The sequence below is a fragment of the Strigops habroptila genome, chromosome 2 (genome assembly GCF_004027225.2).
Source record: "Strigops habroptila isolate Jane chromosome 2, bStrHab1.2.pri, whole genome shotgun sequence".
NCBI classification, from domain to species: domain Eukaryota; kingdom Metazoa; phylum Chordata; class Aves; order Psittaciformes; family Psittacidae; genus Strigops; species Strigops habroptila.
In genome coordinates, this window is record NC_044278.2 from 71355553 (window position 1) to 71382098 (window position 26546).

General features: G+C 39.5%; 1 protein-coding gene across 3 annotated transcripts in view; it reads right to left on the reverse strand.

The window, feature by feature from the left end:
* The window catches only part of DNAJC3 (DnaJ heat shock protein family (Hsp40) member C3), a 37718-nt gene that overhangs the window by 4685 nt on the left and 6487 nt on the right, over window positions 1-26546 (reverse strand). For all 3 annotated transcript variants that reach the window (XM_030477926.1, XM_030477924.1, XM_030477925.1), the window contains exons 2-11: window positions 26115-26225; window positions 23032-23156; window positions 21879-21953; window positions 12064-12216; window positions 10565-10746; window positions 8394-8513; window positions 6472-6577; window positions 6248-6368; window positions 1095-1227; window positions 115-263 (exon numbers count right to left, since the gene is read on the reverse strand). In XM_030477926.1, the coding sequence (XP_030333786.1) occupies window positions 115-263; window positions 1095-1227; window positions 6248-6368; window positions 6472-6577; window positions 8394-8513; window positions 10565-10746; window positions 12064-12216; window positions 21879-21953; window positions 23032-23156; window positions 26115-26181 (1231 nt within the window). In that variant the 5' untranslated portion in view covers window positions 26182-26225. The remainder of the gene's footprint in view (window positions 1-114; window positions 264-1094; window positions 1228-6247; window positions 6369-6471; window positions 6578-8393; window positions 8514-10564; window positions 10747-12063; window positions 12217-21878; window positions 21954-23031; window positions 23157-26114; window positions 26226-26546) is intronic.

Below are 26546 nucleotides of genomic sequence, written 5' to 3' on the forward strand. Positions count from 1 at the left end.
ATAAGAGAAGGGAAAAGGGGAAGCTGCAATGCTTGTTACAACTTACACTTGCTGACTTCTATATTACTGTTAAAAAGTAATTAAAAAAGGAAAAGTCATAAGAACAACCATTACCTGGGTCAGTGAGGACTTCTTTAGCAGCTGCTATATCAATGAATTTTTTCTCTGCTTTCTTCTTCTCTTCCTCACTCTGGAAGTTATCAGGGTGCCACTGCGATGCCAGCTTTCTGTAAGCTTTTATGATTTCCTGCTTTCGAGCATTTCTGGATGGATAAAATTAGAACTTTACATTTTCTAGTTGTTCATATGCACATTAGTGCATCTACAGGTTTATTTTAAACACTGAGATAGTAACTAAGGGCATCAGGAAAATGATGAGGTGCTAGTTAACCTTCTGGAGGTGGCACTGAAAATTCTTTACACAAAACACAGAGGAAGCAGGTTGCAACCTTAAACAAAAGATTACTTACTCTTTCTTTCACCACCCATTTACTTTCCTTGGAGAGATGCTACTGCCAGCTACCCTGCAGAATACAGTTCCCAGTCTGAAGAATTTACAACCAGGTGAGTAACAAAAAGTACAGAATAGAGATCAAATCAGTTCACAACTGGAAAGATGACCAATACTAGTTCAGAACTGGACATTTGTTTGGTTCTCATTAGAGAAAGAAGTCATTGGTTTCTCAAGGTTACTGGCAGGAGTATTTTAGATACCTTTCAGTTACTCCTTTCACACTCCTCCCATGGGTCACACTACCTGCCACAATTTCATTTTTTGTTGCTTTCAGTAATTCTCTCCAGTCTTCGTTTCAGCCCCAATTCATTCACCTGACCCTTCATCTATACTAAGAATTTCTTGCCAAAGGATTTCCTTCCTTCCTTCCCAATGTTGCTTTTCCATTCTACCCAAAGGAACTATAAACAAATGGTACTTAAAAGCTGAACACTGCTAAAATAGTACAGGAGGAAAGTGAACGTAGCAAGACACAGGAACAAAATCTAACACTCAGCAGAACAAATTCAAGTGATCAGCCTTAGATATACTGGTTTAATAGCCAACTTTCATATTATCATCTAAGACATTAATATCTCACCTTTTCACTCCCAAGATTTTATAGTAATCCCTCTTCTGTGATTGCTTCAGCATCTTCTGGGCACGTTCCAGCCCCTCCCGAATCTGCTGGTCATTTTCACTATTGGCTTGAGCAGTCTCATAGTCTTTAATAGCTTTAATAAAAAAAGTGAATGAAAAAAGAAAGATTACACAACTCTTTTACACACTTCAATGTGAAGAACTCAACCACTCACCCAAACTGAAGTTGTGCTATTTCCATATATAAACAGCAAAACTCTTTATTTCAACTCTCCATGTTTTGGGGTGGGGGTTTTCCACAAATTAGAAAACCTTTGAGTAGAAGAGATTAATTTTCACATATAAATTAGGTATTTTTCTTTCTCTAGGTTCACCACACTTTTTGGAGAGGAAGGAGAAGGCACGTTACTAGTAGTAGGTCAGAACACTCTCTAGAAGGTACAACAGTCACACGGATGAACATGCGCACACAGGACTGGAAAAGAAGTCAAGAAAGAAATTTCAGGAGCTAGTACCTGAAGAGCCCACTGCAGTGTGTTAGTCCCACACTGCTGCTCAAATGAAGGATGCATTACAAATAATAATAAACTAATATTCCTTCTTCTCCCTGTCTGCACTCAATCAATAGGATAGAAAGCCTCTTCCTCTCTAATGGCAATAAAGATGGATTTCAGCTTACCAGGAAGTTCATACCGTTAGCGCAAGACAAATATTTGCCTTTTACACCTCTACATAATATGCAGGCAGTTATGTTTTAAGGTTGGGGTTTTTCCCCCAAAGGCATGCTCTCGCTTTTATTTCAAGAAGTGGCATTTCTCAGGAATGAGAGCAAGAGGTGCTCTAATGTATACATGAATTTTTAAGACATTTCAGGTCAACACTTTAAGTAAACAATGTTAAAGTAAACAATTGTAAGTGGCAACTGAATGCTTAAGACACCAAGTTTACAAATTCTTTGATATCAAGACTTATCAAGGGAAGCAACTGTTTTTGTCATAAATGAATCTGCTCTTCTTTCACTGTTCTAATCTTCAAAGTCTCATTTGCAGATCCAAGTTTCCTAGGTTTCTCCAGTTAGACAAAGTACTTGCATCAGATTATTTCCAAGCAGATGCTATTTCTCAGCAGGTGTTACATTTGTTTTTCACTGTTTCTGAGCAAGACAGCAGGAAGTGCTAATGAATTTGTATTACCCAGACATCTGATACCACTGCAGTCTTGCTTTGGTTATTGAAAAAACACACCACAAAACCACAACACAATAATCCAAAAAGCATTTCCAGTGCCCCAATAGCTTCATGTGCTATTACAAACAAAACAAAATTTCTATTCATTTTCACATCACTGGACACTGCCATTCGCTGCTTCAAAAAAGCATTCTGGCTTCTGCTGACATTTGTAATAATTTGTCCAGTCATTAAAAACCCCCAACAAACAGGAGTGCACACTAACGCGTGTGCCCAACATATGCTGTCAAAACTGATAAAAAGAACGAAAATGCAGGGATTTCATCATGCTGCTTTACCACTCCAATGATTTTAAGCACCAGCATACTTCATCTGCTTCATGTAATAATGGGAGGTCCCATCACAACGTCTGCCAAATGCAGATCAGATTGCTCAACATCACTAAGCAGCACATCATCTACAGCACACACCGCTGCTGGAAACCAAGCTGCTCAGGGTCAAGGATTTGCAATGACAGTACGACACTGACTCCCTAATTTAAAGGCTGCAAGCATTAAGCACACAGAAAGGTGTGTTTTTTAGTGCTGCACAATGCAGAGGGAATGTGCCCAGCACCCTGATAGCAAGTAAATTTTGCATTCTCCCAGCTGGAAGGCTCTTCAAGTTTGATCATACTCTCCAGTGTAGGAATTTTCCTCTTTCAGAGAGCTACTCACTCTCCCCACCTGAGGGGTGAGGGTTGGAAGCAGGTGGAAGCAGGATAACAGCATCCTGACCACCAGCAGTTTGCTATGAAAACAGGAGAAATATTTCTATTTCATGTCAAGTGAGATATTAAATCAGTTCTGCTCAGTCACTATTTCTAAATGTACTAGTACCTCACAACCCCTACAAGAATCATTGACCTGCTATTTCAGTGAGCATCCTTTCTTACTTTCAACCTGTCCCATGTATGCCGTGACACAAAAGGAACAACCAGTTACCAGTACCAGTTTCAATACAAATACTTTAGTCAAATCTAACTCTCCTCCTTTCAATACAAGTCTTCACAACCTCTCAAACAGTAATCACACCCTATCTCTAAATACCTTAGCTGGCTTTCCTATCTGGCTTGCCACCTTCAAAATAGAGCGACCAAGATTCCCATTATTCCACATGTAGAGTTCATTTACTATCAAACATCAGTAACTGCAGACAACCTATGTCCATGTCAACTCTGTTAGAGGAATAACTGAACCAGTTATGGTCTTACTGAAATAGGGACTCTTTCCTCTACATTAGTAGGGTGGGGAGGAGAGGGAAAAGGGAAAAGGTGGGGTTTTTAATTCTTTGACAAAACTCGTGCTGTATACTTCAGACAGACTCCTGTACTTATGAGGTAAGCCAGAAACTGAGTCATTACACATCTGTCTCTGCAGACAAGCCCTGGATCCCATGTGATTATAAAGTAATTAAACCCATTTGATGGGAATCAGAACTCGCAATACATACTGCAGCGTATCTTGAAGACTTAACAATAATAGCCTTCAAAGTTCTGAATTACAAGTAATTCAAAATTTCCTGGCTTTAAAACAGGAAAATAGGTGCCTCCAGCTTGAAATTTTCTTGAGGGGAGAATGAGAATCAGTTTCCCCTTTAAATATAAGACTACAATTTTAATTGCTCTAATGTTCTCTACAACAGAGAGAAATCAGCCATCACTTTTACAGCAGTTAAAACCCATGGATAAATGAAGGCACCTTTAGGCAGACTAACATTAATGGGCTATAACAGTGTTTATGGAGGCTCTGCTGGAAGGCAGTGTCACTACAACCATCTCACTACTGTCAAGGGCAGGAGGAAGGCAAGGGATATGCTAAACCACAGGGACTTGGATGAGCTGGTTCCACTCTAGCATGGTTGCCCACTCAGAACCAGGCCAGGCCCAGGAGGCTCCAGCCCAGGAAATAAGCTCTCCCAGATCCTAGGTGTGTCCCCTTTATGTTTCCTTACATCCCATAATAGGTAGGCATTTGCTCCATCGTAAGACCAAGCTGCATTTGTGCAGGACCTCATTACAAAGCTTTTTTTGCCCCCCTCCAATTTGCAAGAGTTGCCGGACTCTCAGCCTAGAGGAATGAGAAATAGATGAGGATTTAACTGCAGATAATGTTAGAAAGACCCAAATTGAGATTCATCAATTTCAAGAAAACAAACAGATCAATTCTGTCCACTAGGAAGAAGCAAAAAGTACATCAAAGAGGACTCACAGCAGGGCCTGTCTGACCTGCCCCTGCACCCTCCTCTAAGCTGAAGATTCATACACCTTAAATTTTCTTTGGGCTCTCCTTTTGCTGATATTGCTTCCTTCTACATTAAAAACTTCTGCAGAAGCCTATCTTGTAGATTTGTATTCTGTACCTTTAACTCTTCTTAGGGAAGTGTCTGGGGTTTGGGGTTTTTATTCATTTGTACATCTACTTTTCCGAACACTGACTAAGTTTATTTCTACTGTTCTGAAGTACAGAAAAAGACAGGGAAATGCCTAAAGGGGGCCTCATCACTGCGAAATCTTCCTGAGCCTTACTTTTAGGGTGACACTGCAGTTCTAAATAATCGACAGATGGAAAACCATCACCGTAAGAAAAACAAAGTTCATTTTTTCCTCACACTTTGGCTTTGTCATTTTTTTTAGCAACCCCTTTGTACAAAGGCCATCAGTTCTCTGGAATACTGTTGTCTTCCACCCATTTTCTTATAAAGGGGGAAGAAGGCTTGCCAGCCTCAGTAAAGGGGGACTAGATCACTTCGGAGGTACAAGATCTAGAGGGTTGATGAAAAGGACTGTCTGAAACCACACCAGTCCTCTTTATACCATGTTTTCAAGTCAAGGAGGCCTAAAAAGAGAACAAAATAGGTATCTCATATTTGAGGCGAGCTTCAAGAGGTGAGCAGGATCATCTCTTGGTGATTAACTTCTCAAAAAGACAAAAAAAGATAAAAATCTGTGCGCTATAAATGAGAACAGCTGCCTCATGAATGTTTAAATTGAAGATTTTTTGTTCAGTTGTAAAGCAAAAGATCCAGTACCAGAATACAGAACAGGAAAATTGTCCTAGGAGTACTAAAATTCATGGAACTAGTTTTCTGCAGATTTAAAGCCTACAAGTCCTTTCCCTCATCACATTTGACTGAAACAGCCCAATGCTTCAGAACTGCTGCATGACTGAGTACAGGGGCTGAACAGACAGATTGTCCAAATTTCCTTCTTAAGCCCGGTTTCTTGTGGAAATGAGATTCACTAAATTAGATTTTGAAGATTTTTTTTAATAGCACATTAGCACTCAAAGAAACTACGTAACAACATAATGGTGTACTCAAAAAAGACACTTACTACTCAGTCCCTACTTCCTGAGGCTGTAGATGGGACCATGTAACAATATGCATTTTACAGAAACCCTGCATGGAAAATTCAGCCTAAGGAGCAGCATCAGTTTACCGCTCCTAGCAGCACTAGAGATCCATGGAGGTGAAGCAACGGCTATCATCTTCCTCTGCCCTCAATACAGGCTAGGGGGTAGAACAGTATTATTTCATGTTGCCACATAAAGACATTAATATGGAGTTCCTAAAATGGATTTACATCACCCTAACTATAATTACCTTTTATCTCTAAATGCAATTGTCTGACACTGCTGATTATATAGAAGGTGTTTAAGTAAGCTGAGTAAGCTGCAGTCTCATAAAACATCCTGAACATAGCCCACTGTTGTAAAGACAACTGTGCTGTAGATAGAACAAGTACATTCCACTTATACTCATCAAGACAAAATTACTAGCAGGTATTTTTGTGAAATCTGCAACTACCAGTGCTGATTAGGGATAACAACACAGCGTAGAATCAAAGTGCATATTAAAAAATAGTTGAAGCACTGACTGCATTTTAAATGCACACAAAAAAGTATGTGCAAACTGCATACAACTGTACCTTCTTCATAAAGGTCTTCCAGCAAATAAGCTTCTGCTCTGTCTTTCAGGGCATTCACATTGGTTGACTCCAGTTGCAGAACTTCTGTACAAACTTTTATGGCTTCTGCAGCCTGCTGATTCTAGGGAGGAGAAAGTGCGACAGAAGTCATGTAGTGGTGTGGCTTTTTTTTTGTGGTGGTGTTCACTTTAAAGAAGTTTACAGAGGGATATAACCAGTATTACCTTTGATAAGCAGTGGCAGATCCTTTCTTTGGCACGAGTAGCATAAATTGGGACATCTGGCTCAGTTTTCATTACAGAATCATACTTATTGATAGCATCTTGATACCTGTTTAAATCACAATGATAAGCATAATATCATGAAATGCAGTAACAATTTCATGGTGTGATGTATTTACAAATTTTAAAATTCACAGCTTTTCACATCCTTTTAGCAATGTACTTAACTTTAATAGTCTTAAAGGTGTAGTGTGAGAAAACAGTATGAAGAAACCTTTCAGCCACTTCAATTACATCCCCATTCCCTTTTCTGTGCTATGAGACGGAAGAGCAGGGACTATGCCTGGCAGGGTTTTGCAGAAGGTAAAAACTACCATCCCTCACTGTGCACAGACAACAGTGTCTAGATTTGCCTTCTGTCCAACATACCACTCTGTACTTGGAGAAAAGCATTTCCCTCTCTGATATCCAAGATGGACTAAGCCTGGAGTTTTGCTGTGAGCACTGTATTATTTGCATTTCTTGGTACAAGAAGACAAGTCCTTTATGGCAGCTTGAATTGGATGGTTGTTTTCTCCCTTCCTCCTTCTCACAAGTCACACAGTAAAAGGTATTTTTGCTGTGAAGATTTCAAAGATGCTCAAGTTCCATGATTTGAGTAAGAAATTGCTTAGAACATTCACCTAAAAATGCAAGCGTGTGACTGAACCTACGGGTTGCTACAACCTAGGAGAAATTCAAGCTCAGAACACTCCCTGAAAATATACTGGTACCGGATTAAATAGAAGACTGAAGTGAAAAGAGTCCAAACAGATTGCTAACTTAATAAAATTGTCTTCAGTAGTGCCGATTCACATTCCTGATGTACTTCATTTTAAAAAGCCACCCTGACAATGTTTAATCACTTATTAGGGGTCCTTAAGTTACAGCTAGATGTTGTGTGCTTAGTAACACACAAAACTGAAGTACAGCAAGAAACGGAAGAATACAGGGGCATTGTCTATCATTTAACAGGGTGCATTAAAGAAGCTCATTAGTCAGATCCGTTTTTGCTGTCAGGGCACTGCAGAATTACTGGTGGGTTTAATCTAAAGATGTGGACCTTTAATCACAGTTGAAGTTGGAAGAGACTTCTGGAGGTCATCTGGTCCAGCCCCCAGGCTGAAACAGGGCCACCGAAAGCAGGCTGCCATATCCAGACCTGATATCCATATCCAGGACCATATCCAGATGCATTGTGAGTATCTCCAAAGCAGGGAGACTCCACAACCTCTCTAGGTAACCTGCACCAGTGAAAACAAGGGGGTACTGGGAAGCATTTCCTTATGTTCAAATGGAATATCCTGTTTCTGCTTGCACCCATTGCCCTGGTCCTGTCACTAGGCACCACTGAAAGGTTGCTGCACCCTCTTTGCATCCTCCTTTCAGGTGTTTACATACATTGATGAGATCACTCTGTAGAAGAGAAGGCTCAGGGGAAACAGTCAAAAGCTATCTCAGCCTTTCCTCACAAGGACAGAGATGCTCCAGTCCCTCCATCATCTTAGTGGCACTTTGTTGGACTTGCTCTCTCAGCAGTTTCATCTCTCTTGTACTGGGAAGCCCAGCACTCAGGTGTGGCCTCATCAGTGCCAAGAAATAATGTATGAGAGCTGACAGGTATTATCCCTATCTTGGTCTTACTACCTGCTCTACAAAGAAGTTAACCACGCAAAGAGAAGACAGTGGCATCAGAAGGAATGTGAACAGAATTGTCACTATGTGAGTCAATATTTATCTTTATTGTAATGTGAGAACTGTGCTCAGTTATCCACTTCAACTGTCAGATGCAAAAAGCATCACTTAACTCCTCAATCAATAGTAAGTTGGCACCTCAGCAGTGGTTGGTTTTCCTCTTTGTTTTTAATATAGCAGTGAACACTTACCTGCCTTCTCGGATGAATTCCTCTGCTGACTCAATCTGCTTATTGAGTTTCTTTACTTGTTTATACAGAGAGAAGCATTGTTTGTGATCTTGGTCCAGTTTCAGACACTCCCGGACTTCACTGTTTCCAAGGAGGTAGGGATGGAAAACAAAAACAAAAACCAAAAACAAAAAGACATAATCACACATTACGAAATTTCATCTAGAGGTGCAACATAGCATCTATAAGCTGTCCAGAACAGTTGATGACTTTTACACAATCTCTTCCTTCATTAACAAATAAATTCAAAGTCAGTCAAAAAAAAAAAAAAAAAAGGCTTCCAGAACATACATGAATATTTGTCTGGTTTTGGTTTTAATTATTTTGTACTGCCAAATAGGTAGAGAATGAGAAGTGTTACATTAATAACTGACTAAACAGCAGAAGAAAAATATACCCTGCGAAAGAAGTTATATTCAGCAGATATAGGATGCAATTTATCATAATTTTCTTGTATATTTAACTCAGCTGTATTACAAAACACCTATGTAGAAGTATATTTTATACTGCCTGAAACAGATGAAGCTCAGCGAAGACCGAAACATTCTTTTGATACCATCTTGCCCAAATCTGAGCCTGACTTTTCACTGCAAAGACTGTTTAATCAGACTCTGATTAGGGCAGGTACCTCTTAAAACAGACCAAAGTCTTAAAACCCTCCAGAATGCAATCATATGAAGGAATAAAAGTTTTGTATCATATAGAGTCATCATAGCACAACCAAGATATTATTTTTAGGAAGAGATCACAAAATCTTATTTTCTTCCTAAGCACACACAAACCTACCTATTATTTGAAAAAAACATTAAGCCTGTAAAAGGAAGAAACTAAGGGAAGGACACGACTGATTAGCCGGCAAGTCCAAGAGCTATACAACTCTCCTACTATATCTTATGATGGAAAAAATAGAAAAGTGTCAGAGAAGAAGAAAAGAGGAGAGGTTTATCCCTTCATACCGATACTATTCTATTCTTCAGCAGCTCTCTCAATTGTACTTGTAAAAACTTTATGATTAGGTTATTAACAGAGTGTGTTCATGTGTGGATTTCGGGGGGTGGGTGGGAGAGGAAATCAAATGCCTATTCTTGAAATCACTAGGCTTAAGTGATGGCCAGCTGCAAAAGTCACTACAGAAGTAATACCTATGAGCTCCAGATATTAATTATGCTCTGTAAAGGGGATCCCTAATGCGAACCAATTAGTTATATGGTATTTACTTTTGCCTAGCTATAAAATTAATTTTTGCAATTATAATCATATGCAGTTTCTAGCTACCAGCCAAGAAAATAAACTCAGGCTTTTTCAGTTCTCTTCACCTCTTACTGAAGAGATTCTGTGGTAGACACCATATTAGAAGGAGTTTGGAGATGAAGGTAGAGCATCTGAGGTGATGAGCTGCACAGAAATCACTCATGTGCAAAAAGGATTACGCCATTTGTCCAGCTGGCCATAGAGTATGAAGTTAAGAGTCTGGATTGGGCAAGGGCAGTAATCTGCAGGACTGGCTAGGGATATATGGGATTAACACCTTAACCTTAAGTGAATATGAATAAAAGGGTAGGGTGCTATCAAAATACTGCATACTGTCTGCAAGAATGAAAGATTGACAGCTCTGGAACCCCAGCTCCTTACGCTTGGATGCTGCTGGGCTTTTTCTTTATTTATAAGCTTGCAACCTTTTGTTTCCACTCTTCAAAATAACAATCTAGCCCTAAGAGCTACTGCACACATTTCTTGGTTGCACTGTAACCTTCAGCTGGTGGAGTTTCAAGGTTAAAAAAAAAAAGAAAAAAAAAAAAAAGGCTCCACCAAAGCAAGTTTAGAGAAGCACTTTTTCTAGGATGGAGATATGCAATAAGGCAGTAAAGTAAGCAATTTGGACAGACCTGCCCTATGGCTTCTACTTAAGTAAACAAGAAGCTAGGAACCACTGATGGCTGGTCTGCCAAGAATAAACATGGTGTCTTCACTGGCAATTCTTAGCTTCTGGAAAAGAGCTTCCCTTATCAGATCCAAGTCAGAGGTGCTACTCCATCCAAAAACCAGACAACATAGATATTTCACAGTTTATCATAACCTATATCATCACATTTTGTCTCGATTATAATGGTTACAGCAAACAGGAAAATTACCTGAGTGACAATTCATGGTCCCCCAACTGATAATATATTCTGCTGATTTTATAGAAGGCTTCAGTGTTATCGTTCTTTAATTTGGCAGCAGCTTTCAAGTCACTAATGGCTTTGCTTGGTTCTCCTTCCTTTATATAACACTCAGCTCGAAGTTCCCGTAGCTCTGCATCCCAAACACAAACCTTGAGAAATCAAAATTAAAGCTTGTTTTTGGTCTATAACACTTCACTTCATTTCCTCCCCAGCAAAAGAAAAACCCCATTTAATTTCAGTTTGCCACCTGCAATAGCATAAGGTTCAAGCTGCATGCAGAGCACATGAAATTAGCATCTCTGCTTCCTGGTGGATGCTGCGATGCACCTGCCCACATAGAAAACAAAGGCCTGAAAAATTTGTAAATGATTCAATGAGCTCATGCAGGGAGATGAATTAAATCTGCTGGCACTGCTTAAACTGGGACAGTCTGTTGAGCCTCCAGTGAAGGATATCAGAATCATAAATTATTATATCTTCCCAAAAGACTAGGGGTAATGAGCAGCAAGGACCAGGCTGTCAGATGTCCTCTAGAAAGAAGCCTGTGGTTAAGATTCAGCCACATAAGATTTGATCTTAGTATCCATATTTCAAAGATATATACAGAAGTAACAATCTTGCAGTGTGGCAAGAATAATTACTCAAAAGGAACTGCTAATCATAATTCATTCTAGTGAGAATTTATTCTGGGTCTTATCATTTGTTTGTAAGCCATCATTTTACAGAACAAGGCTTTTCTGCTTTTCCACATTCCCTCCCCATAAACAAACTCCCACCCTTTGGCAGTTTCTTCACCAAAAGCTGGAATGTTGCAAATTCCAAGTCTGTATTAATTGGCATGTGAAGAGTCAAAGCGGTCAACCGTCTTTTAATACATATTTCTATATGACACAGAAAATGCCCACGATTGAGTTACTTACACTTATATGATCAGCCTACCTATACTGATTAAGATTCAATACACACAGATATCTAAGGAACAAACCGTAAACCAGAGAGCTGTTTATATTTTTAACTTTGTGATTTTTTTTTTAATCTTTTGTTACTTCATTTTCTCAAGACAAAACCTGCCTGCATATAGGCAGTGAAAAATCTAGATGAAAAAACCTACACCTTCTGTATTTGACAAAACCTCATTGGGTTGAGAACAACTTACTTCCCAGCTTCCCCAAGAACACCAAACTGTGAAAAAATAGGGAAGTATGATCAAGAAAGTTATCCGCGACTTAAGTTTCGCTGAAGTTCTATCTTTAACCCAAACCAAAAGCTATTATTTTGACTTTTTGCAGGTAGTGCTCAGCATTCTCTATTCTCCAACTTCATTATGGACTCACAGTGCTCAGCAAAACTGAGCCAGTTAAACCAAGTGTTTTCACATCAGTGAAGAAATTATTAAACAAAAATACACAGGTGTCAGGCAGGAGCTCTTCCTTCCCTTTCACAGTACCATTTTACTTCACACTTACTGCCAAGATTTCATCAAGAAGAGAAATAGCGGCTTCGTAATCTTCTTGCTGGTAGGCAGATAATGCTTGTGAATGCAGGCGCTGTAGCTCATCAGATTTTGTCAGCTGAGTCTGGGCTTCTTTTTCCTCATTATTGCTAGGATTGGATTTGAGCTGCAAGCATTAAGAAGGAGAGAGACTGAAATGCTTGTTCAAGGATCTCTTTTTGTCCCATACATAATCATATCATGGAGAACTGACTAAAGCTGCAAATAAAGCCAAATCAGTTTTAAAATTCCACTGGAAATGTTTCCAACTCCAAACTCCACAAAAAAGACAGGCATTTTTAGCTTCAATACAAGCTGTCAGAAGTGAGAGAAATCCAATTCCTTCCGCCACTGTGCCTGAGTGTTTACCTTTGGACACATTATACATAACAGTCATTGTCCCCCCATCACCACAGGAAGTCTCATGGATCTCTCAATTGTAGTCTAGTTAATTCATCTCTCTGCAGACAGTTATTACACACTGGATTCCTCAGCATCAGCAGAAATTATATCCACATAGCATAATCACATATCTCACATTAAGCACAATATGTATTTATAAATTCATGACAGAAATGTGTAACACGTCACAGTATTACTGTAAAGCTATTTCTTACATTTTCTCCCCATAAAAAGTGGCTACAGCAGTAAGTTAAGATGCCACACATAGGGGAAAGGATTAACACTGGCATCAGCTCGCAATCTATGCCCTTTGCTTCATATGTTGTTGTAAACAAGTCTAAAGTTTTCTTCTACAGAGACTCCCATTTCTCGAGCCCCTCTCTGAGCAAATAGAAGGGGTTATATTGTATTTGCCTTTATTTGTTTAGGGAGCTTTGTATTTTCAAAGAAAACTTTAAAAATCCCAGAATCTCACAGGCAACTCTGCTACCATCCAGGAAGACACAGGGCCGCAAGGATGACCTCCTGATCTGGAATCTGGAGCATCTCTCTTATGAGGAGAGACTGCAGGAACTGTGCCTGTTTAGCCTAGAGAAGACTGAGAGGGGATCATTAATGCATATCAATATCTCAAGGGTGGATGCCAGGAGGATGGTGCCAGACTTTTCAGTGGTGCCCAATGACAGGACAAGGAGCAGTGGCCATAAACTAAAACACGAGAAGTTTCACCTCAACATGAGGAAGAACTTGACATTGAGAGTTGCAGAGCTCTGGCACAGGTTGCCCAGGAGGGCTGTGGAGTCTCCCTCTCTGGAGACATTCAAAACCCACCTGTGTGACCTGCTCTAAGTGGCCCTGCCTTGGCAGGGGGGTTGGCCTGTATGATCTCCAGGTGTCCCTTCCAACCCTAATGATTCTGTAAAACAGATATGGGCCACAAAGAATCTGTCATTCCCTTGTGAAGCCAGGAATTCATTTGTAAGATTAGCCTGGATAAGGCACTGGCTCCATACTTGTTGCCAATCAGAATGACTTCAAAAGCTTTAAAAGGGACAGACCACCAGGACTTGAATTTTTACTATTATTTTGTTTGTTCTAAAATCAAAATTTGCACTACCTTGCATTTTATACACAAAATGTTGACTAAAGTTACTGAGTCCTCAAAGTCATCCAGTACTTTTTCTTTCCGCCTTTATCTCAAAGTGACCTCTTCCCTTTTTCTCATCAGTAAGTTCTTCAAACACTCAGATTTTGTGCTTAAGTCTCTCATGTAATTCAACATCAGCCTTCAGAACGCCTTAACAAAATTCCCCTTGGTTTTAACACTGAAGGATATGAAAGGAAAAAGCCTAAACACAACATCAAAAGCATGCACAGGTCCCACTCTACCTTAGATTCTTCATTTTAGGTCTTTTTGAACCTTATGCAGTTGTTTCATTTTACTCTGGCAAAAATCAAGTTGTACTTAGACCTGAAAATTCTCCTTTATCCTCTACATCATCTTTCGGCACAAGGAAAGGAATGTGATCAAAGAGTTTTCGCCTTTGTAGGCTAATTCCCAATATAAGTCTCACAAAGCTTTTCTTCTGGTTAGAGCAGAAACTCTGTCTATAAACCCCTGATGCTGTGCATCCTGCTTCTCCCTCAGATCTGGAGCTTGTAGTAGAGGCAAATTTCTGCCCCTGTAATTTTAAAGTTCCAAGACTACAAAGCTCTCTGAAGCTCTGAACTCCTTAGTTCCAGCTGACGTGCTTAATTTCTGCCTCTATTTCTCAGCATTTTCCTCTCTTAAAAATAAAGAGCTTTTGCTATGGACGAGCTTTATGCTTCTATTTAAACTTATCTCACAGTAACACTGCACTCAGACACACAGTATGTTTCCTGTTATTTATCCGGAGCAAAATGTCAGTGGAATATGAAAAGCAATGCTGCAACCATACAGACAAGTCCAGCAGTAATAAAGACCATTTGAGTGAAACATCCTAGATAATTTTAGGTAGTACAAACTGACCAGTTAAAGAAAGAAATTTCTCAAGCTAGCATTCAAACTAATGCCATCAAGTGTTTGTGTGCTACAGTATGATGAAAATATACACTCAGAAGCTCTTATTAGGTAATTAGTTTATTGCTATGATGGTTTAATCAGTAATGTTAACTAAAGATTTTCATTCAGCTCCTAGGAAAAGGCTGAAAATGTGATGTAGTTATTTAATACTCTCATTTTGGTCTGTTTTCCTACCTTCCCCTCTTCTCTTCAAACCCCCACCCCCCATCTTTTTGCCCTGTGATCAGAGGACTGTCATTGTTTCAAATAACTGAAATGTGATTCATTATTTCTGCTTTTCCTGTGGAGCAGTAAGCTTGGGGGTGACAACTCAGAACAATTGCTCACACTAAGTGTGGCAGAAAGGAGCAAGAAATGAGCAAAGTATTATAAAACACCCTTCAGCTGAATTTAATACAGATCTAAGGCAAACCTGACACTTCTCTACATGCTTCATTAGTGGCCTCAAAGCACAAAGTCAGAAGCTATGCTCTGCTCAGTTCTGCTGGACAAGCGCGCTGCTACTGGTGAATGTATTCTCAGTGCAGCATCCTTTGCTGCCTGAGGTTTACTACGTTTGGATCAGAACTGTAAATTAGCTGCAGTTTAAGTTGCAGCAGAGCGAGCCATCTGTTAACAGCAGCCTCCATTCACTACTGAACCCTCCCCCCCCAAACCTGCAACTAATTCCTGTACAGAAAACAAAAGGCCAGTATACAGGAATGGCTTTGTTACCATAAATAATTCTCTATCACAGATTTACTACTATAGGTGCTGCTTTATTTTATAGCCTAGTCTCAGTACAAGGAAGAAACATACCCTAGGGTAAGCAAAACCCTGCTCCCTTTCTTCCCCCCTGCTAGTAAACAAGATTAAAGGGAACAAAATCCTCCTCCTCTCTCAATTTATCAAGTTGAGCTTTAAAAGCATTCACACATGTACCTATCTTTTTCCCTGTTACTCTCAGTGAGGAAGCTAGCTTCTTCCAGAACTTTATCTCAAGGACTTGACATGAAACTTTACAACATTACCTTACTGCAACCGGGACAGTGGGGGGGAGGAAAAAAAGTATTAGTAGTTAACTTCATGAAACCCAGCATCTTCTTGGCATCTAGAAAGTGTTTAGATCATTTCTACTCAAAGTAGGCAGCCTTGGAATGGCTGTGTTCCATCTGCAGTCAAACACCAAGTATTCAAAAGTTTTCTGATGGGAAAAGCATTTTAACAAGGTAAACAATCCATGCTATTTTCAATAGGCAACATCACAACCCTCCCCCAACCTGCCATACTTCACTGCATTTCACAACTCCACCAATATGACCTTTCCAATCATACACAGAAGTTACACCAACCACACACAAAGCTAAGTAAAAAAACCACAATGCACCACTACTTCAGAAAAATATTGTTAGTAGCAGGGCATCCAAACTTTATCAGCAGTGACAGAACACTGAAGTGACACCAATGTTAAACTACACAGGACCATTTGCATTTTGTGTTGGATGCTGCTCTCCTGAAGATGCCATGGGCCAGTCTGAATTAGTGTATTTCAATGTTACCATGCTAAAAAAAAAAAGATAATCCCCTAACACATAACTGGAAACCATGAACATCGAAAAACTGGAAAAAGGTAGATATAGAGGAAAAAACTCTTTACTCTGAGGGTGGTGAGACACTGGCACAGGTTGCCCAGAGAAGCTGTGGCTGCCCCATCCCTGACAGTGTTCAAAGCCAGGTTGGACACAGGGGCTTGGAGCAACCTGGTCTAGTGGAAGGTGTCCCTGCCCATGGCAGGGGGGTTGGAAGTGGATGAGCTTTAAGGTGCCTTCCAATCCAAACCATTCTGTGTTTCTATAAACACAGAGCAAGTGCCTCCTGCCTATCAAGTTTAGTACGAACTCTTTGTTTCAGGATCTCTTCTCAGAAGCATAGTGAAGGGTTAAAAGACATGGCTAAGCTAATTCAATAGCTTAACATAATCTGTCCTGCTTTCCATCTACACAGTACATCTTTCTTTGCAATGGCTCATTAATGATACAGGAAGAAGTTGGGCACTTAATACAGGAATTCTAAGGAAGAACAGTTACAACCACCCTGAGAAGAAAAAAAAACCCCAAACAACTCCAAATCCATACTCGGAGTACAGATTAAATATATACAGCCAATTCACCTGTAGTATTCGAGTATCTTAGTATGTATTACAAACAAACACTATCAACTTAAAAAAACCACTCTTAACTACTGTGGTTAAAAAATCAAAATATTGTTAAAAACAAATGTTAGACACATTGTTTCCATAACAATGTTATATAACAATGCTTACAGTGGTCCAGTGCCATTAATGTAGGCATACATCTACACAGTCTAAGGCTGTTTTATTTTCTTCCTTCTTAAACTGGTAAATACACAGGCAATGAAAATAAATTGATTTTGCTTGCAAAAAACATTCAGGGGAACTGAAGGAACCTTCACGGTTTGTGTTATCTAAGATTAAGACATCCACATGCTCGAGAACAGTGCACAAAGGAAAACTCTGCATTGGCAGAGCAACATATATTAGGTTACACTGCTGTGATGTTAGGCAGATGGAAAAAAAACAAGGAAATATTTAAATACCTTGTAGTCTTTAGCCAGAAAGCTACAGATGATCACAGTATGGCAGAGGAATGTATTCGGAAGTCTAATGTTACTTTGATCTGGTTACAAGTGCTTCAAATATCCAACCCAAGATTCCTTTGTAACTTACTCAAATGAGGTTAACTTACAGTGTCATAAGATGGTCTCCTCCACCTACATCCAAAATAATGCTATTACACATACCAACCAACCACAGAAAACTATTATCTGGTGTATTTTGCAACAGCTGAGCGCTTCTCTAAAAGACAATCTGTAGATGTACAGTGCTCAGTCACTTGGTCTTGGCTGACATCTAGTGGAGCTGGAAGTGGCACCTTCAGTTCCAGCTTTTAAGTGGTTATGCTTCCAAAGGAGACAGAACTGCATATCTAAGGCACTTGAATTTAGAGTATTTATTGCAACAAACTGCAACTGTAAGCATTATAGTTAGTCTCAAAAAAATGAAGATAATTTAAAAGAAATATGACAACTTGGTCCTTTCCACACTTTCCAATAGACTAGGTGGAATTTCTGTTCTATTTTTGTGCCTTCTACTGAATTCAGCAACTCAAATGCTTGTCATCTTCTCTAGCACACAAGCAGGGTCACAGACAATATTATAAGGCATATACAAAGGGCTGCCAGGACTTGCATTGCTTTCATCACCTTTTCAGAAGGCCTTCCCTCAACCAAAGTGTACCAATATTCCTTTTATTTTCATTAAAAAAATCACATGCTTACAGATAAAAAAAATATTCCAGGGCTTTTGTGGATTGAGGCCATAGATATGAGCCTTGATGTGCCCACAGATCTGTCCTGTTGACTTCTATTACTCAGAAACTACTAACCAAAACAGAAGGAACTTGGTATTAAAGCATATGAACACTGAACCAAAGTCGGAGCAGAGAAATAAATACTATTCATATGCTGTGAGCAATAACTTCCTGAAGTCCCCTAAGGACTTCTTCATCCTTGTTCCACCCTCAGGTCTCTGAACACAAGAATTAGACCCCTCTGCTGACACTTTTTAAAAGCTTTATTACCCTCTAGGTCCTAGATTTCCAAACTGGTATCTGAGTTGCAAAGGAAAAAGCTGAAGAGCTTCTAAAGATTAGCAAGTTGTGATTCTGTAACACTAGACGGAAGAAATCCCTGGCCCACCTAAGGAATTTCATCAGCTTGGTGCATCTGTTGGCTAAAAGGAGAGGTTTCTAGAAATGTAGCATTGCTTAACATCCCTGGCAGCGTTCAAGGCCAGGCTGGACGGGGCTTTAAGCAACCTGGTCTAGTGGAAGGTGTCCCTGCCCGTGGCAGAGGGGTTGGAACAGATGATCGTTCATGTCCCTTCCAACCCAAACCATTCTGTGATTCTACGATTTTACGTTGAGGCATAAGTCTGAATCACACCCTCTATCCAAACCTCATGATTAATTTCAGCCAACAGGGAAGTACAAAGTAGAAAAGAAAATAAAGGTATCTCAAAACAATGCATGAAGTCTGGGGCCTCAGTAGGCTCTGCTCCTGAAAGGAATGCTCCCATCCTCTCCAGTCAGACATTCCCACTGCCTGTTCTCACACTGGCACTGCCTCACAAGAGAGCCAGTACCAGTATGCCACAGGGGGCAGAAACATCCAAACAGAGAAACTGTTCTGCTTAGCAATCAATCAAGTAACTTCAAAGAGGTTTAGGGTGCTCATGAAACTTTTCCCACGTACTATAAAACCATGCAAATTGAATCTAAGGGTATGATATTTTTTTCCTTTTCATGTTTATACACTAAAGGATAGTGTTACTACTATACATAAAGAATAGTTTCAATGATTCTTTCAAGCTCTACACAAAAAAAGTTTTAACTTCTTGGGAAAGTCTACTTGTCATTCCCCCCTCCATACAGATGGACTGCATGTTTCTTACTCTTTCTCTCCCTCAAAAATGACTGCATCTCCTGAAATGCTGAGATCCTTTTCAAGAAGCATGACTTCCAAGAGGAGGGATGGGAATTAAAAAAAAAAGCTTTTCAGAGTCTCCACTGGGATTCAGACCTTGGAATATGCTTGGAGAAAACAACATTTTACAGACAGGTCGTTACATCAGTCACCTTGCAGTTCTGGTAGGCACACAAAGCAACACTGCTGACATTGACTCTTAATGCAAGCATCACACAAGGAATTACAAACGATCTCACTCCTACATGTCTGTCTTTGGTAGCCCAAGTAAAATTACTCTCCCTAGTTTCCACACCCTGATCTGGTTTCTCCAATTCAAAAGTGGGAAATATTTTAAAATCTGACCTGCTCCCTTGAAGTCAACACCTGACCAAACAGTCTCCTATGTGAAATCACATGAGAGAACACATCTACTACCATTCAAAGGCATACAACCTATTTCAAAGGCAGCTTTACCAGAAGAAAGCCCACCTCAACTACACAACGATTTCCTCAGGGAAAAAACCAACACTGAAGGCAAAAACTCTCACATTTCACAGCCCACAATTCCTTTCTGTAAGCGTATGATGTTCTCAGGACCACCTACTCTCGGTTACATCCTGAAACCCTGCACTGTAAAGAAAGTGGATTATTTTTCTTCAAAGTAAGACTTCCCTTTCAGCAAAGGAGGATGGATGGGGTGAAGGTTTGTTCTGTTGTTTTGTTGTTTTTTGTTTTTTGTTTTTTGTTTTTTTTTTTTAAATACAGCATTTCCACCCTGTCTTTCCACAATACTCATCTTCTGCAGACTCAAACATATGACCAGGCTGCTGCATGCCCACTGACTTTGAGTGACTGCAGATTTAGAGCCTGTGCACAACTAATGCAGGATGGCCCAAGCTTTTCTCCAATTTTGCTCCAGATTTGGACACAAAAATCTGCCTGATGTGTTACACGCTTAGCCAAAATGAAAGTATTACAGTTAGGTGATATCCAGACAACAAAGAGAGAGGCTAGTGGGCTCTTCAGATCCTGACCTACATTTACTCAGCTAAAGAGCAGAATCAGATTACACACCCTGTTCACACAATTTTAGGTATCCAAGTACACAACTAAGTTTTAGCCTAAAAGCTTTTGAGATGCCACTGGTATTTCTTTGCATTGTGTCTGCAATCGTAGTAGAAGGAACTTTCATTTCAAGGTACAACTTATTCTTTCTGTACAACACAAGCCAAAGCTTCCTAGTGGCTAGTATTGCCCCTACCACTTTTGGTAGCAAAGATAGGGTCTGAATGTAAAAGTCTTGAGATCACTTAAAGAGCTACTCAATCCCTAACAGCCTTCCTCCTTCTCTCCTCCCCTCTCATTTACAAGAAAAAACCCCAAAGAAACACAGAATATTAATACATTTCACAGTATTGTGACTTCCTCTCATCTTGAGATTAAATGCAACTTCATATTTAAATGCAAACATACTGCCAGAGTATACTTGGTATTTTTGTCATGCAGAGAACTGGTAGAATAACAGACTATCTGAAAGATTTAGAAGAAATATGTATTCTACTTGAAAGATTCAAGGTATGTAGGCTAAATTAATACCCTCCCCCATATGAATAAATTGATCTATTACAGAGGGTTACTTCAATATTGGTTTATTTTGCTTGAATATACTGTACTTAACTAAAAAATTGTGCTCCTCAAAACAGACCTCTTGCCATGTTCTTTAAGCACATAGACAATATTGTACACAGAACCACGGAAACTGGAAACAAGACACAGGAAGCTGACTTCACAAGTCAGCTTCTGACAAGAAACTGTTCCACTTCATTTAAAATTCGACTGACGACTGAAACTATTTGACTGACCAAAGGGAGCAATCTCAAATTTTTGCAGTTGGTTTGGAAAATGGCAAGTTACTTGACAGCTGACTGTAGCATTTCCATTATACAGCATTAAGCAACACTTCAAGAAACAGTAACTGCAAAGAGATGCATACACAAACTGAGATTCGACACTGACATCATGTAATTGCTATTGCAGCAACGATGTCCTCTGTTAATCAGAGCTGAACGACACTCTCCCGCATTTGCAAAGAGCAGGGCTGCACTGCAATCAGACGTGCAACTGCAGACCACACACTCCTAAGAAACTTACTGAGGAAGCAGCAGCAGCCACAGGAGCCATTGCTTCTGCAGCTTTGCTACAAACACAAGACTGCCTGGTGCATTTATACCTGCAAGAGCCATTCCTCCCAGCTGCCCTGCAGAGCATACAGTACAACTGCTCCGGTTTTGTCATACATACTCACTAGTAAGATTTCCATTAAGCATCTGTAATCTGCAATGCAGAGCTGCGTTCTCCATCACGCTCTTCAAAGAAAGCCAACAAGGCAGCACCAGTTACACTTGCAAATTCTATTTATTTTGGCATAAGGAACATGCAAGCTGTTCAAACTAGCAACTCCTGAAGGGTAAGAATAAGAATGAATCTTATTTATTCTCATGCTTGCAGAGAGGGAATAAAGTTTCACGTTTTCTCTGAGGAATTTTGTTCTAGATCAGTTTATTTTTGCAGTGTAAGGCTGAAATGCACAAAATACCCATCAAAAGAAGAAAACCACCTAAGTGAGCTTTAGATGGGTAATATCCAACTGTGTTGGTATGAAAATTCTGAGCACTTTCTGATCATGGAGAGAAAGTATTGCCAATGTCATGTCACACTCATGAAAGATGGGGAACTCCTCAGACTCGGAACACAACCTTAAAAGCAGTGATGTAATTCAACTTATACCTCCAACTTACCACATTTTTAAAGTCATCCTCTGCTTCATCAAATTTTCCTTGCTTGAGCAGTAAGTGTCCTCTCTGTAATCTCGCCTGAAATAAAACAGTTTCTTTTGATGTACAAATTAGAATTCAGCAAATTATTAACATAAGCTTCAGCTTTATCAGGAAAAAAAAAGGAAGTTTAATTTTACTACACATAACAAGCTGAAACAGATCACAACACCCATTCCTCATCTTCTTGATTTGACATTCTTGTAAGGCCTCTTTGATAGTAAAGGATCACTGCACCAGAACCAATGAACAAAAAGCAGCTGCAGTTTTTGTGAGCAGCTGCAACTCATGTAAAGAATTCACCTGAAGAGTTGCACAAAGTAAATGTTTACCTTACACCAGTTACTTGATTATAACTGCTTATGGATTTAAGAAATTAGCATAAATAATACACAATAAACAATCCCCACATTTAGTTCTTCCACTAGACTTTCAGAGTAATAGAAGCTACGTAAAAAGACAAGTTAATGACTTGGAAAATTTTGATTTTTGTTAACAATATTTTCATACAATAATGAATCTAACATTTGCTCCTTTGATATAAGCTGCACAGGACATGCCACTGCCCATGGAAAAGGAAGATAAGAGAATCACATGGAAATGACTCCAGCATCAGTCTCCAGCTAGCAAGGCAGTCTCCACATACAGTATGCAGGAGCGAGAAAGGCGTAAGTAAACCAGAACTTGCAACAATCCCACAGGAAGGCAGTGAGATTAGGACAGTTCCTGTGGAGAAGAGATGCCTCACATCAAATGCTGATTAAGACAGAGGAAAAAGAGGCATCTGTGTGCTCTCTTCCACTCCTCTCTCTCAGAGGGCATAGCCTTGGTGACTGAGGAGAATAACCACAAGCGAGAGAAGGGAAACATTTAGCATAAATCCATGAGGAACATGAACTTAACGAAACTAGTACTAGTTGTTAGAAGAACTGACTAGACTGTACTCAGCATAGCTACAAATTCAAGCGCATACACCACTGCTATTGTTTTATCCCATTTAAAGCCTTCTGAGTGATAATGTATTTTCTACTTCTGTTGAGCAAAATCTGAAAAAACAACTTTCTTTGAAGCAGGGGGGTTTTATGCTTGAACACTTTTCAATTCCAGTAATACTTACTGATGTGAAGTCCTGCTTTAATTCAACCACTTTACTTAAATCACGAATTGCTGCTTTTGATTTGCCCATGGCTAAGTACACTGTGGCTCTTCTGTAATAAGCAATGTAGTTATCGGAGTCTCCCTCTGCAAGTGAATGAACAGTAATCAGAATACTATCTCAAAGCAACTGAAACTTCAAGTACAGCAAAATTGTAATGACTAAAAATATAATATCTGACTTTTAAGCCAGGGGAAAAAAGTGGTTTTTATCAATAAAGCATAACATTTGTAACGTTATCCAAGCACTGTGCAATTTGATTATTTAACAAAGATTACAGAACTACAGTAAATGCTAAGTAAGAGTACTGAGGGTGAAATACGTACACATTTTTCAGCTTTGTATAGGAAAACCACCACTACATGCTAATCCTTTATCTCCAACTGCATGCCTACATTTGAAAGCATGTTAATTCATAATTCTTCATCCCAGTCCCTGTCAATCATACAGGATGCAAGCAAATAACCCACAAATTACTGATATGTTAGTCCAATGTCCACATGGACACATAAACCCATCATCCATTAACCTAGCAGCAGCTTCTTTCTTTAATACTAAAGTGGACACTAACACCCCCTCTCAATGGTGGACACATGCACACACATTATTAAAACCTGAAGGCTAACTTCAAGGCCCACATATTCCACATTGTATGCTAGTCAAACTTCCAAGATCCAACCATTTTAACAATCTCTAGGCTAGCACATATGTACCCCCTTACAGGAGGCAAACAATCAGTTTGTGAAACCAAATAAGACTTTTCTTAACAGTCCTCTATGCAGCGTTTCAAAGGAACAGGCTCTCAAGAGTAACTTAGACCATCCAACCAACCATACACAGTAGGCTTCTACTGTGCTATTAAAAAAAAAATCATCAATCCAGAATTTGTAGACAAGAACACCTGTATCTGTGACAGAAAACGAATATTTATCTTCTCACCTCATCTAAGATTAAAGGTGAACTTTAAAATAAATGGAACAAATAGCACTGCCAAAAATCTTACTGTCAGTAACCAAGCTTCATAGCTGGCCACCTCCATTACCAAAATGCTAGTTCAGTTCTCACTGGGAAAGGTATCTGCACCTTTCCTCTACAAAGACTTGCTTAGGAAAGTGAGAATGTCCAGCACTGAAATTTAATAACAACATACAACTGCCATGCTGCATGCCAGCATTACGGACATCAAGTAAATTCCAATGTTGTCACCTTTAAAAAGGAAAAAAAAAAAGGGGGGGTATTAAGTCCTACTGCATACATAAATATGTAAAGTAGGCACAAATCAATAGGTGAAATTAAGGAACTTTATTAATACACAAAGGATGAAAGACATGGAAAGAGCTAACCCAGAATGCACATTCCATCCCAGAAGGATTATGATCTTTCTGACAGTCAGAACACGGTTTTGCCTGTTCCCCAGTAACAGCAATGAACAGCAGTTGACATTTACTCAGAGAGAAAGCATAAGCCATCGACACGACAGGACCGAAGAAAGAGTTGTAAATTTAACTGAAGAGAGAGAAAATGGACAATAGCTTTCTTCTACTTTACATGTTTGAACAAAAACAAAAAAAAAAAAAGACTAACCCAAAAAACAACCCCAAATCCCCCCCCCAAAAAAAAATAACCCTCACAAAACCACAAACACACACACACACAAACACAACCCCATCCCCAAAAAAAAAGGCAGCTGGCAAAGCAAAAAGATTTGTTTACCTCTCAGTCTACAATGATGTAACACAGACAAATTAGGATTAGGAAAATCTCTTCTCCCCTCCTCTACAAACACAGTAGGCAAATTGTGCTTACGATCTTTTCGCAAAGGCAGAATACAAAGAAGAAAGAAGTCTGATCACAGTTCAAGCCATTAGGCTCAAATCAACATCCAGCTAAGAATCCTATCAAGGTCGCAACATAAGTGGTCACACCATAGTTCTACCAGCTGCTCGAGCAAGGCAGAGGGTTTCATGCAGGCAGCTCACACCACTGCCACCTTTGCATGACCACCAGCATCTGAATGGCTTTTCACCAAGTCCAAGTTAAATCTTGCCAAGAAAGGAATAAGCCACACTGTAACAGCAACTCTGCTCAGATCCCACAGAAACGCTTTGACAGCAACACACAGGCAAAAGGTGGAACAAGGAGCTTCCATATCACAGAGAAGGAGGAAGTTCCTCCTCCACTCCCTTTATGAAAGGGAGGTTGATCTTAGAAAACTCACAGAAAATATGAGTAACTCAAAAACCAGCAGATACTTCATTTACATATCACTATTAGACCTAGGCATAGACAGAAAAGTCTCAACAGCATGACTCAATGTGTAAGACCTTCGTATTTGTCTTCCTGGAGAAAATTACACACTTGTACAAAGTCCAACAACTTTTAAAAAAATAAAAAAATACGCAATTGAGAAATTATAGTGTTAATGAGACTGCTCTTTACTAGTGCTCTGTCTTTACACTTCAATTAAAGGATTTTAACCAGCAAAGTTGCTTTAAAACTTATAGAAGCAAACATTTAACTCCTCGGTTGTTGAAAACGCAGAACATCAAAACAAGAACACACTCACTAGTTGAGTTTGAGAGGGACAGTTAATATACTTTTCACTACCAGTTCAGTATCTCAAACTTGCAGCATCAGTTTCACTAAGGTATCACCTACCTCAAATGCCCTCCAGCACTGCAAACTCAACCTTTCAAAATCTCTCATCTTGATGCGATTAGATACAGGGAACACCTCATCAAACAATGTTATAATCAATTGTCACTGCTTTCATACAGCTAGCTTGCAGAACAGCAGTGACTTAGTGTTCACGTACCACGGTTTCTTTCACCAAAATCAAAGCATAAATACTCTACTGCATCTCTTTTGGTTCCCGTCCAAACTGCTGCATAAAGGTGCCCAAAATTCTTTGACTCACAAAATGCAGTTTGCAAGAAAGCAGAATACTTAACGAAGCAAACAGTAGGAAAACAAACAAACAAAAAGACCCAACCAAAACATCCAAACTTACTTCAGTGCAAAAATCACTTTCCTGAGATACATACCTATAGCTGCGTGAAAGTGAGACAAAGCATCTGCTAGCTGTCCAGCAGCCAATAATTTCTTTCCCATTTCAAGTTGCTTTTCTACTTCTGCATTTATTCCACATTCAGCTCCTTCAAGAAAAACAAGATCAAGATTTTGAATAACCAGTTTGATTATACCAAAATCATACAGTGATAACACATATAACGAGCAGTTACTGACATAGAGGCAGTCACATTTTCCTGTACTAAAACAATGTGCAACCTAATAAACACTATCCCCCAAATGCCATCGAAGTAAATAGATAAGCATTGCAAAGCACCATACTGTGAGAAGGCACCAAATGTGCATTTCTGCTCCTGTCTATACATTCAGTAACATACTTTTGCACACCCAGCTTTATACATCAACTATAAATACAGTTTGACAAAGTATATTTCTACGTGAACTTT